The sequence below is a fragment of the Molothrus ater genome, chromosome 18, assembly GCF_012460135.2.
Source record: "Molothrus ater isolate BHLD 08-10-18 breed brown headed cowbird chromosome 18, BPBGC_Mater_1.1, whole genome shotgun sequence".
NCBI lineage: Eukaryota > Metazoa > Chordata > Aves > Passeriformes > Icteridae > Molothrus > Molothrus ater.
Window position 1 is genome coordinate 5584625 of NC_050495.2, and position 13394 is coordinate 5598018.

A 13394-nucleotide genomic window follows, 5' to 3' on the forward strand; every position below is an offset into this window, starting at 1 on the left:
AATTGAATTTTGCTCTTAGATCAGGAATAAACCTCTTGTAATGAAAAGGGAGTGCATCAGGTCTCCAGAATTCCAGAAACTTCCATTATTGTTTGTTTGACTTTAAATAACATTAATTGAATCCTCCAGGCACCAAGTGCAAAGTTCCTGCAAGTGCCTTTGATAAATGAAAAAGAGCAAAGGAAGTGATAATTAGTTGAGTGCAGAATAGTTCTGATTCTGGTTCAAGATGTCAAAGCATAGGATGTGAGCAGGGAGTGAAACTGGCCATCAAGTCAGCTTTTGATCTGTATGAATTGTGCACTGGACTGAGTTGTGGAGCCAGTGTTACATTTAAGTTGGTTATTTCCTGTGCAAAACAAAACCAATTAGGCCTGAAAGAGGGAGGATGAATTTCACAGCGTGTGAAATGTTTGCAGAGACTAGCTCAGCAACGTGCTACGTTAGAATTAAGCATAGCTTTTTATTTTCAAGTCATTCTCTCTAGTACAGAGCATTCTTCAGTGGTGACTCAGGGTAGAGCTAATCTTACTCAAAATGGTTGCCAGTTGCCACTTGGAACAATAGGAGCGAAGCCACAGGCTGCCATCAGGTGGTAGTTTTTAAGAAGGGCGTTTTTTCCCCAGTGGATTTGAGTGCTTTCTGTCTGCTAACATGAAAGTTTGCAATGTGCACTGAATTCTTGTAATGGAAAGTGTTGAAACAGTGCATTACTCATTGCTTTGCCTGAAATGGAGAACCCAGTGCAGCAGGTATTATTCTTTTATGGAAAAACCCCAATATTATGTTTTCAGGAATAACTCTTGGCACCTGATTTACATACTGGCTTGTACTTTCTTTTCAAATACTCAGTTCCTCTCTGGGCAGAGGCATCTCACCTTCCAGTAAAGGAGATTGTGTTCTGTTGTCACATCCTGTTCTAGAGCCTCATCTTGTGTAGCCACAGAAGAGACTTGGGCTTCAGCTTATTTCCACAGGATACAGGTCAGAGAGATTGTGCTGACTGGAGCTGACAAAGAAGTGCCTTTAAAGCAAGGTGTGATGTTTGGATTTTGCCAGAAAATGTGCAAAGCAGGTGCAGAGCATGAAGGGTGCTGTGGAAGTAATTTCTTGAGAACTTGATGCTGGAGAAAGAGGAGACACTTTGGAAGCAAACAGTGCCTATTTGGAGACCTCTGCTTTCCCTTTTGGGTCCTTTTCCAGTAAGAGTTACCTAGCACCCTAAAATGTTTTCACATGGGCAGAAGCCATAAATTGAATACAATCCATTGAAGTAATCTGGGTTATCAGATGAAAGGAAGGTCAAATTATAAGTTTTAGGAAAGGAAAGCTTGGAGCACAAAGTGGGGAAACAGGGATATGAGAAGGCATGTGACAGCTGGAGTTGGAAACAGAACTTCTGTAAACTTCACTGGTTTGTGTGTTGGTCCAGAATGGCTTATGAAAGCTAAAGAACCTGACCAAAAGGCAAACTTTGAGAAACAATTTAAGATGAACACTACGTTCAGATTGTAAACTGTCACAAAGATTTTCTTGGAACATCTTTTGGTTGCTGCAGTGTAAGCTAAACGTAAATGTAGAGACCTGGAGAGTGCTTTGTAATTTATGACAAAATTCAACGCAAGAATATGATAGTTATCCTCAAGTCAGCTGTTTATAAATTTAGAAATCTTGAAGGTTAAGCTTCACAGAAATCTGCAAAGATAAGAGATAAGGGGAGGTGTCCTAAATAGTCTAACTAATAGCAGCATAACAAAGAAGTAAAGAAGACCCATAATACCCATAGCTGATTCCAATATTTTTCTTCCTCTGATGTCTTGAGAGAGATGTGTGAAGGGATTTGCAGTAGATTGGGTCAGAACCGGTTTTATGGCAGAGGAATGAGGAAAGACTGAACAGAGCATGCAGCACAGGTACTTTCATATCAAGACAGAGGAATAAATACAATTCCTTAGAAATAATGCAGTGTGGGAGGGAGAGTGTGGAGAAGAAGAGTGGGTGCTGGAAAGTCTGGTCTGGGCAGTGAGAGCAGGCACTGCTGGAATCCCACCTCTGCTGGGCCTGTGCCTCAGGGTGTGCTGCAGGCTCTGGGAACTGGGAAATCCTTATTCCACCACTGAGCTGGGAGCACATCTCTGACATGGGGGTTTGTTTGTCTCCATCACATCACTCTGAAAGACACAGAAGCAGTGTTCTAGGTTAGGCTGTTCAATTTTCGTCATATTCAAAAACTTCAGAGAGCATCTTGTGCAGCACAGGCTGCAGGGACTTTTCTATTGGCCAGAGATTGTGAGGTTCATAGAGTCTTGAAAGAGTGTGTATGTAAATACTCAAAAATCAGTTCCAGTTTTTCTCACACTAAACTGAGAAACAGAGTTGATCTTTAGGCTGTGAACTATTACATTTCAGCCTTGAGAAAACTTACTTTTCATGCTGACTAAAGCCGACTGTATCTGTATTTTCCTTCCCTAATGGTACTTCCATACTGATTGCAGTCAAGGGTAGAGATCAAGAATTTTCTAAATATTAAAACCTTTTTTGCTGTCAGCTTTTTTTTGTACTGCAACCCAGAGGATTTGTTCAAGCCATGTAGCTTTGGTGCCATTTGAATTAGCACTCAGGCTGCCACTGTGCTGACAGCAACTGAAACTTCATGCTCCAAAACACACGCTCAAGAATTGTGTCTGTTCATCCTTAGCAGATGCCAGCTGCTTCCCTTCTTTGTCTGTTTTGGGGAAGATACTGGGCATGATGTGGGAGGTAAATATAATGAAATTATTTCTATCCTACCGTTACTTGATAATTCAACAACTGTATTTTTAAGCTCTGTCAGCTAATTAAGACACTTAAGAGAAAATTAGAACAAAGTACTGGTTCTATCAGGGAAAAATGAGTTTTCTAAAACAGAACTACAATGTTAAAATTTTAATTATTTCTCGAATTTTTAATTTTTTTGTTAATAATAGAGCAATTTTGATTCCTCTTTGCATTCCGATTTTACTTCATCTGTTAGATTTCACTGCTTGCATTTGCAGCTGCTTTTCCTGTATTTGAGGGCTAGGGGCTTAATTTTACATTTGGACATAATGTGCATATTTAATAAAAATGCCTGAAAAAGTTATGAGAATTCTGAAAAGCAGAGTCTGGGATTGCTCTTATGTTGGCTTCTAATTTTTATGCAAATATTTCAGGTAGCTAGGAGTCTGTTATTTGTTATTCCACAGTTTCTCTTAGAAAAATAACACAGATTTTGTTGGGTAGTGTTTGCAGGCAGTGTTTATTGTGTGACTGCCTCCCAGGCTCCAACTCTGAAGAGGTATTTATGTTTTCTGTGAGCAGTAAGGAAACTACAGCTGGCTGTGCATTATCTGCTGTACCTTTTCCATCCCTCTTCTAAGCATAGTCACTGAGACAAAATTTTAATTTTGAACTGAGTAGAAAGCTGATCCTTCCTGCTGCCTTGTGCCTAGTGCAGCATATTTTACACTATACATCTTGATGAGTTTAAACAGCAGTTCAAGTGTCTGGAGTGCAAAAATGGGTGGAGAGAAGGATTAAAATATCCTAACCCCTTCTCTTTTGTGCTTCCCCTGAAGCAAAGTGCAAAGCTGCCCACTTTACACTGCCAGCTCCAGCTTTATCCTCCATCTCTGAATTTCCCTGCAGCCCCAGGGGAAGCTGCACCTCTGTGGCTCTCCCACAGCTGCTGGACTTTGATGAGGACATGCCTTCGCTCTTTCCACTGGCCTCCCTTGGCAACCAGCCCTTTGAAGATGACCTCTTGCTGTTTGCCTGTTGTCTCTCTTGTGTTGGATTATAGATGAGAGGTTGGCGTGAGGGGAAGGGGGATGGAATGGAGTGTTGTGCATTTTAAGCCTCATTTCTTTCTGCGTTCTCACCTTTTTTTTTTTTTCCCCTCTCTGTGGCTTTTACCTCTCAGTGTAGATAAAATATTGTCATGCATATGGAAAATGGTTTCTGGCAGAAATACAGAGTTCCTGCTTGGCATGTGTATGTAGGACAAAAGAAGTTTGATTAGTGTTGTGGTAAGGACTTTATGTTCTTTTGTAACAATCTACTCACATTAGTTCCCTTCCCCCATCCCTCTTTTTAAGTACAATATTGTTCTTAGTTATAGGGCAGCCTTTCTCTGTGTGCATGTTTTCTGTCCCTCTTCCCTCCCTCTTGCCCCAGTGAATGCTTCCTCTTGGGGACAGGACAATATAATCACCTTGGTAATGAAGGCCGTGGTGTGAGATGGCAAGGGATGCTCTAGAGCTCTGTGCCTGGCTCACATTTTGCATGGACACTACTTCTGGAAATCCAAACAATGAGACTTTGCTAAATATTGAGAATATCCTTCATGAGGGTCTTATAGGGGCAGTAGCTGTAGGGGAAGAAGAATGGTATTATAGGGGATCAAACACATCCAATTTTCACTATGGTGAAAGGTGAACAGGTGAGGTTATTTAGGACAGAACATTGCAAGTAACAGTGGTTTTTACACACTTTTACAAATTCTACCATCTCCTTTTTCAAATTTTCTCAGTGATAAAATTAATCTTCGAAGTTAATAATAGAAAAAATTAATAATTGAATTATGGCAAGGAGAGAAGAATGGTAGTTGACATTGATGTGGAATATTGATGAATAAAGGCAGGAGTAATATGTTTGAGGGTATTTTACAGACAACATGCAGAAAATAATCTGGATGTACCTGTGTATGCAGCTGGAATGCTTCAGTGCAGCATTCCACCCAAAATTAGAAGAACAGGGTGGGGGGGGTATCTGTGATCTGCAGATGTAATTAGTATATCCTTATACTGCTGTGTAATTGGATCTTCACTTTCTAACCCAAATGATGCCACAGAAATAATTTGTGTTATTTTTAACTCCTCTTTCTCTCCTTCCCTACCCTTCTCTGTCTAACAAAGTTCCCCACAAACCTGAATGCAAGCAAACCAGCTCTGCTTGTTAGTAGCTCATTGCAAAATACACAAAATAATATCTTCTCTTGTCAGAGGTCACCTCTTACTACATCAAGGACTGCCTGGAAAGCCAGGATCTAGACCAGTTCAGGTGTCAGAAAAATGAACTGCAGTGAGTTTGGATGTCTCAAATCAGTACAAAGAACACCTACAAAGAACAGTCACTGCTGGTCTGGAGTCTCACAGTACTGTGAAATTTTGGGTCAGCATCAGATCTGTCAATCTGTTAAACTTCCTTGCTAAAATTCAATTGGCAAATAAATAGTTTTGAGACTTTTCAGAGCTGTGTGCTTTTGTAAAATGAAATACTACCTTCTCTGGTGTGTGCATGTGTGTGTGTTGTCTTCTGATTCCCTCCTAAAAGTCTTGGAATTTTCATCCCAGCCAAATTTCCTAAGTGTGCATCTCGTGTGCTTTTGGCAAGGGAATGCAAAAGGAAGTTTCTTTTAGGCTTCCTTATATGAACAGCTTCTGTCAGCTGGGTTTGGGAGCTTGTTTGTTTGGGGTTTAGTGTTTGGTTTGGTTTTGTTGCTGTTTGTTTGGGTCTTGTTGTTGTTGAATAGTTGTATTCATTCTTTCTGGGCCCCAAACACTCCCTAAGGTTGAACAAATCCCATTATGTTGTACAGTCTTTGTCAGAGTGTCTTCATACTTCCTACTCCATTTTCTGCTAGAAAACTTAGTTGCAAAGTATTGGTAACTCCTTATCAGGCCTTTAACTGAAGCCAAGGAGATTTTATGGCAGTGACCTAATATTTTCAGTTACTAGTCCCTGCTTGAGTGCTATGGGACAAATGCAGTTTTTCATGAGATGTAAGATTATCCTGCTTTTCCCAGCCAGTTATGATTATGTCTAAAGTTTTGGTAATTAGTGTTGGGGGTCTAATTAGTGTAGTTTTGGGGGTCTGTCTTTTTTGTTATAGAAACAGAAATTCTTTTGTTTTATCATGTAGCTACTGGCCTTCTTCTGCTGAAAGTAATTTATGAAGGTATCATTGTATTCCAGATTTTCTCTCTAATTTCTCCCATCCTGAGTGACATTATGCCTTCACTTTTTGCCAGCATCTTTCCACCAATTTAAAGGAGGAGGGGGAAGCCACAAGTGTAAATATGGCTTTGTTCTCCTTTGGTCTGTCAATACCATGGTGGGAGAACTCCGTGTAATCAAAGCACTTAAATTTCTGAGAGAAGAAATCTTCCTTCAAATTGTCTACAGTGTGTACATCCTTTCATGAGAGTTCTGCTTTTTGAGATGCTTTAAAGGAAGGATACACCAGTTTTCTGTTTGAATGGACCAGGAGCTTCCTTTGCACAGTGTTTGGAATAATAGTGTCCAGCTGCCTTGTTGCAATAGATTGCTCAGCTGCAAAGCTTGGGCTGTACAATCCCTGCTTGTGCAGCAAATCTGGTGCAAATGTGCTGAGTTCATGTTTGTAAACATGTGTTACTGTGCACATGCTGTGGCTATCTGTGGTGTCTCTGAGCTGGGACAGTCCTAGCAGGAGGATGCCTGGGAATGTCTTTCAGGCAGTTCTCCTCCTCTCCTGAGGGATTTGAAGCTGGACCATGGCACAGGTGAATTGAGTTTGCTGATGAACTAGATCAGTGCTGAGATCTGGTTCCCTAGTTAACAAAACCTCTTTTTGGCTGCTCTTCAAAACTTACTGCTCCTTTTCACAGGATCTGCTGGGCTTTGTGTAGCACTGGCCAGTCTGCATTGTAGAATTTGCCCGGCCTTTCCTGCATGGTGGATGTGTCCACTGAGTATCTCTGGTTTCACATTCAATTACAGCACAGGCTGGATTTCTCATCATCCCTTTTGGCATGCTTCCTGGAGTAAGTGGACTGTGAGAGGATTTCAGGAATGCCTGATGCTCTTGCTGTAGAGAAAGTTGAGTGGAAGCCACTTGTGGGTTTGGTGCTGACCACTGGCTTGGACAGCATGGTCACAACTGATAGCCAAGAAAAGCGCCCTGCTGAACTGCTCAGGTCCTATCATGTTACATTTTGTGGCAGTTTGGTTTTTTGCAGGATGTACTTCTTTAAAACAGAAAAAAATATGCCTGAAAGGGAAAAGAAACCATATTCTAACGGAGTTTTCTACTTGTGCTGGGGAATAAACTTTCTTCTCTGCATGGCAAAGCTGCAGAGGGATAGGGAAATGTTTCTGGCTTTCACCTTTTCCAGAAAGGCTGCTGTGTTCCAGCTGCAGCCAGCATAAAAACCCTCATGTTTTACCATGAGGCTGCAGAAACAATAGCAATGCGTAACTTTTCTTAAAAGAAACCCTGTTCTTTAGTTCTTGAAAAATTCCTCCCCCTATTTGTACAGTTTTGGATTGCTTATGTGTAATGGCACATTCTACTGAAGCCTTTTTCAAACAGCAATGACACAGTGGAGTTAAGGCCTGAGGCTTTTCTTTCTGGTGGAGTCTAAGTAATGCTGGGTTGGAATATTGCAGTCAAGAACCTTAAATCAGTTTTTGGTAAACAGCTTGCTGTGTCAATACAGAAGAGTATGTGGAGAGAGGTTTCCCAGATCTGTCTTCTTGGATTTTGCAGATGAGTGTGGCATTCTTTTCCTGGCATCAGGGGTCTTCCCCCAGTCTCCCATGACCTGTGAAAAATAATAGAGCTTGATGTGCAATTACAGCAACCAGCTCTAATTAGATATTTGGAGGCATCCTCTGATTCCTTGGACACCTTATGCCAGGTTTGCATGGGTGATTCCTAACTCCATCCTCCTTACAGCTGTTGGTTGCTTGCTTTGTTACTGCTTTGTGCCAACCCCATTCAATAGCAGACATTTATTGTTTGCAATTCTTCTTGCTGTTAATATACTTGTTTGTCTTCACATCCCTTGCCAGTTTGAGCTCCTAATGGTTGCCTAATTCTCTGCATCTCCAAGGAATATTTCTGTATTTGTGAGTGTGCCCCTTGTTCCCTATGTCTATTTCATCCAGCTTCTGGAGAGTCTAGGACCAAAATACTGGATTGTCTCTGAATCAGACACTCTGCATCCTTAAGTACTTTTTGGTGAATGAAGTTGTTATTTGTTCAAAATCTGTTTGGTGACTTACTGCATTTTGGATAAAGCATCTACATTCAGTCCAATTTTTGTGTTTAATAAATCTGGTTTGACAGGGGAGATGCTTACTACAGAACTCCCAGCAGGGGTGTACTAATGGCTTTTCTGCTTCCTGTAAAACACATTGTTTGGTTGCCTTAATTTCACTTGGGCCTCAATGCACTTCAGATTTTGGATCCTTCCTTTAGATGAAGCTTCCCTGGGAAAAGGGAATTGGAGGAAGGAAACAAGACCTAGAGCTTGGGAGTGGTGGCAGGACACTGAGGGGCTGGGTAACCAAAAGTGTCTGAAGTCTGAACTGAGTTATCAGGCTCTGCTTCCATACACCTGGGCTAAGCCAGGAAAGGAATCTCTTCCTTTCAGCTACCAGAGGCTACACCTGGTTTAGGAGAAAGCTTTCCCTGCTGATAGAGTTCCTATTCAGGTTGACTAGTTTTTTATGTTTTCTTTTGAGCACTGCAAAACCTCATAAATTTTATTTCAAAAGCCTGTCTAGTGAAAGAATGTGAATTCATGTGGACAGAGATGAATCCATGCCAAGTGCATTCCAGGTGGGAAAGCTATATGGAGTGTCTGTTGTTTCAGGCTGTACAGCAATAAAGAGTTTAAGTCTTCACAAAAAGACTGAATAGTCCTGCTCCTTTTTAGAGGCTTGTGCACTGTAGTGTTTTGAATTTGCTTTTTACTGTGACATTTTGAAACTACTGATAATTTTCCACCTCACAGAAAATAATTAGTTTTATTGTTGCCATTGTAGGTTGTCCATCATCTCTTTTGTTTAGTGTGTTTAAAGTCAAAGATGTCTGTGATGGAGAAACACCCTGGATCCTTCCTGGGCATGATAAATATTTTCCTTTAGCCTTACTTTTTTGTGTTCTGTGATTCAGTGATTAATTCACTTGTGTTGTGACAGGAAACCATGAGAACATGGCATACACATGCACTGGATGAGTCCTGTCACCATCAGCCCCAGTGAATGGTGTTTCATTCCATGTGGGCACCTAATCAGAAGTAACTCCAGTGTTTCAGGCTTGAATTCTTAAATTCAAATGCTCTTGTTGCACTTCTGGTTGATATCTCTGGTTTGGAAAATTACAGTACATTTTATCTGTCATGATCTACAGAGATCACTACAGTGTAAGCTTGTGGTATCCAAGCAGAATCTACCAACTGCTTGTGGCTTGTAGTGCTGGAGTGCTTTTCTGGACAGAAAGTTTTCTGTCATTGAAGGCCATGTCTTATTTGCCTTGGTGCTGATTCTGGGGTTTTTCTGAGTCTTTAATACATTTTTGTAAAAGGAAGAGAGGAAGCTCTTTCAGGTTTATACTGATTTCCAGGGACAAAACTGCCGAGTGTGCTTGGTGAGTCTGATCCAGAGGGTCATTCACACTTGGAAGCTGGTACAGAATAACAATATTCCAGTGGAGAGTGGCAGTGGAAAAAAATTTCTGTTCTTTTGGCCTTCTACCTTCTTTAGTCCTTTTTCTCTGGACTAAAGTGGGTAGAACTGTTATTTATTCTGTGGTTGGGGAAAAAAAGACCAAAGCTTTTCTATACATGAGACTGTGTGTAGAAAGATCCTGAGCTGTTCATACAGCATTTTGTAATACTATAATGCCTTATCCTGGCAGACATAAAAAAGGGCAAAAGGGTGAAAGTTCTCTTTTAATCATCAGGACTTTTTAGGTGATAGAGTTACAGAGCAAAGTATTCTTCATCTATTGGTTTAATGTTTGTCTGCCCTGTAACACTAACCCACATAAAATTGCTGCAGCTCTTTATAAAGTTATTTTAGACCCTCAGCAATGTATACAGATTTTGTAACCTTGGATAAAAGCACCTGAGTCGTGGTTTCAGTTTTACCCTTTCAGGCATGTGCAAAGTGCCCCAGCATATTTCAATGATTTTGAACTAGAAAGTTCTTAGATATGGGTTATGGTTTCAAAGCTCAGTTGATATACCCTGTGTCAAGGGAATTACATCAAGGAAATGGTTCTCTGTTTCTTTAGATGCTTGATATTGATTAAAGCTTTGTGTTTGCTTTAAGGATCCCATGCACTCTTTGGGGGGTTGATTATGTTGGTATATCTGCCCTGGCAGTTTAGGAGAGAGCACTCGGCCTGACTCCATCTCTGTTTTTATGTCTGTGCTGAAGAGTTTATCCATCAGATACTGAGTTTATGGAGTGGTTCATCTTCCAGTGATAGTACTTGCCCCCAGGTTTTAGCTCTAAGTTAAATTGTTCATCCATGTGAGGTGGTAGACAGCTCAGCAGTGTGTGGTAGTAACTCATTTAGAAAAAAAAAGAAAAGGAGAAAGGTTAAATTAAGAGCCTACCTAGTAGAGTGTGGCTTGTTTTGTTTTTTTTTTTTTCTTGGAATGTTTTGGTGATGAATCTTGAAAAATAACAAGTGGTAGGAAAATCCCTGTATTGTGTCAGTTCACTGTCATGTTTCCCATATTTTACAGTAATCACCCAAGTTATTCAGAAAGTTAGGGCCCCACAAGATAATATAAATAGCACTCCATGTATTGTATCACTTGCAAAATGGAAGTCAGGGTACAAGACATGGGAGAAAAGGAGAAAAGGACAAAACGACAAGCTGGTGATGCAGAAGTGATGGTAGGATTAGGGGCCATTACATGGTGCTACTTTGCATGGATTAGTGAGGGGTATATATATGTAAATTATTGAGCAGTATAATCTCCTCCTATTATAATCAGCTACCAGAAAGCAGAGTTGTCATACTGTTGGTATCAGTTCCTGGTTTTCTTCAGCTAGTTTGATAAAGTTAAGATTTAAGGAAAGACACTAAATTGGATGAAGTACAGACTTTTTTTTTTGCAAAGACCTCTGAATATATGTTAAAGCCTGGGAAACAGGCAAGGGTCTGTGAAACATCCAAGGAAAAAGAGAACAAGGAGAAGACAGTAGACAGTATAAGAAGTGAGATGTGTGACACTCTAGTTTATACACAAAGATATTCTCCTAAGGAAGGGCAGCAAATTTGGAGAAGACAAACGAGGTGTAGGAAGCTCCTTGCCATAATAAAATTAGAGTAACTACTGTAATTAGAGTAACTACACCAAGTGTTGGAAGGAGTAGGAACAGATTAAATATTTGAAATTAAAACAAAGGCATATTGTTGCCTAGAGTAAGAAACACAAATGTCTGAAAGGAGACTGAAGTTTCTCACTTCATGATAGCCCTACCCCCCACATCATTTGGGTTCAGAAAACAATAGAGAATGCTTCACAATGGTTAGGAAGTTTCTTGTATCTTACTTTGGCTTACATGACAGGCTTGTTTCAAAGGATGACAGCCTGTTAATACTGTGCAATTATTTAAAAAAAAAAGGTGATAATGGCTCTGAAACATGGGGTCTGGATCTTAATGATGTGTAAAGCTTTTATAAGGGACTCTGCCAAGCAGTTCGTATTATTTCTGTCGGTTTGCAAGGAAAGGTGGCTTGCAATACCAAGGAGGGCTTTGTAGTTAAGAATTTTATATCTGAGCAAAGGACTTAAAATCACATTTAATTGTTAGCCTTAGATGATTTTTAATAAGCAAGATGACAGCTTACATAAATTTGCAAAGATTTTGTACTCATGGCATGCTTCAGAAACGTTCTCAATTCTTCATATATGCAGCCTTACCTTTCAGTTTTTCTGGTGTATCTTAACTTAAAACAAATATACTTTAATCTATTATTTGTTATTATTTTTTATGTATGTATGGTTTTGAATTCTAATGATTGGCTAAAAGTTTCTTTTTGATTCTGTTTCAGATGCATCCACTTGGACTGTGTAATAGCAATGATGAGGAAGACCTGTATGAATATGGCTGGGTAGGAGTGGTGAAATTGGAACAGCCAGAGTTGGAGCCTAAGCCATGCCTCACTGTCTTAGGAAAGGTAAGGGGATAGTTGGGGACTGCACCTAAATGTTTCTTGGAAGGATTAGTTCCTTTCTGAGAAAAATCAGCAAGAAATAAACCCAGGGAAAATTCCCCTTACTCCACAGAATATTCCTGTTTTGCTTGTTTTCTCTCCAGGTACTTCAGGGAAATATGCTGTCCTAACTCAGTTGATAGAGATGGTGATGGGGAGCTGAGCATTCCCTTTTTGAGTTCTGTAGGAACCTAAGAAAGATGAAAGCAAAAATGGCTTTTTAGCAGAAGCAGTTTCGGAGTAGAAAGGGTGAACTGCAACTGTGATTCTTACTTGGTCAAAGCAGTCAAAATGAAAGCATCTTCCTGGTTTTCCTTAGGCACAATTTTCTAAGAATACATACATCAATTTTCTCTTTTTGGGGAAAGAGAAACTTTCAACCCTAGAAAGATTTAGTCACTTTAATATCAGGATAGATACCTCTAATAACAAGTGAATTTTATTGTACTGGTCAAAAAAATAAAAAATTTCATCATCCTGGAATCTCACCATGGATTGGGGCCTCTGAAATCTTAAATAAAATGCAAAGCTTTTCTCTTTGTTTTATGGGGTGAAGTCACTAATATGCCATTACTGCTCCCAGATATGTTAAAAAAAGAAAGGTGACCTTCTTTTGTTCATGCCTTAGAATTTTTGAGTATTGAGGTTATTATATGTTGGCATTGAAGTCTAGAGGGTTTGAAAGTGTGTGAAAGAGCATAGGCCACCAGTTCTACCAGTAACTGAGTAGTTGAAAAGTACTGCATAACAGGAATTCATCCTAAAATCCAGCTGCCTAAATTTGGTAGGATTGTGTTGGTGACTTGAGGTTAGCAGTGGATCAAGGAGCAAATAAAACTGCAGGTTGACATTTTTTAATGTAAAACTTGATTCTGTAAATTTATAAACAAAACTTCTAAAATCTTCACCTTTCCAAGGAAATGGGAAGCCATCTAATTGTCTAAAAGTTGCTGCAGGTTTAACTTGGGGTATATGGAGAAACACATGTCTTTAAGAAGTGGCTTCCCTTTCTATTGAATTTCAGCATAATACAGGTCTTTTTTTCTAACTTGGAAAACTGTTTTTGTTTCACAGAAATTCTAAGTGTTGCTTCTTTGTTCTTAGAAAGATAATCTGAGGATGAGATCTTGTAAGGATGGGAATTAAAGATTTAGTCCTGAAAGATGCATACTCCATAAGCAAACTCCAGGAGTAAGTTTAATTTTGAGGCAAGCCATTTCAGGAAGGAGTCTGGTCAGTCCCATCTGTCAGGCTCTTGAAAATTAAGTGATGAAATAGATGTAAAAAATGGATAAAGAAAGTTGAAGCAGAGCTACCCTGCACCAAAAAAAAAAAGATAAAATTCTATACCTGGCCCACTGCTTTGTGC

At 39.8% G+C, this 13394-nt stretch overlaps 1 protein-coding gene across 3 annotated transcripts in view; it reads left to right on the top strand.

The window, feature by feature from the left end:
• Positions 1-13394, top strand: part of ZNRF3 (zinc and ring finger 3) — a 66289-nt gene that overhangs the window by 23844 nt on the left and 29051 nt on the right. For all 3 annotated transcript variants that reach the window (XM_036393051.2, XM_036393052.2, XM_036393053.1), the window contains exon 2: positions 11864-11989. In XM_036393051.2, the coding sequence (XP_036248944.1) occupies positions 11864-11989 (126 nt within the window). The remainder of the gene's footprint in view (positions 1-11863; positions 11990-13394) is intronic.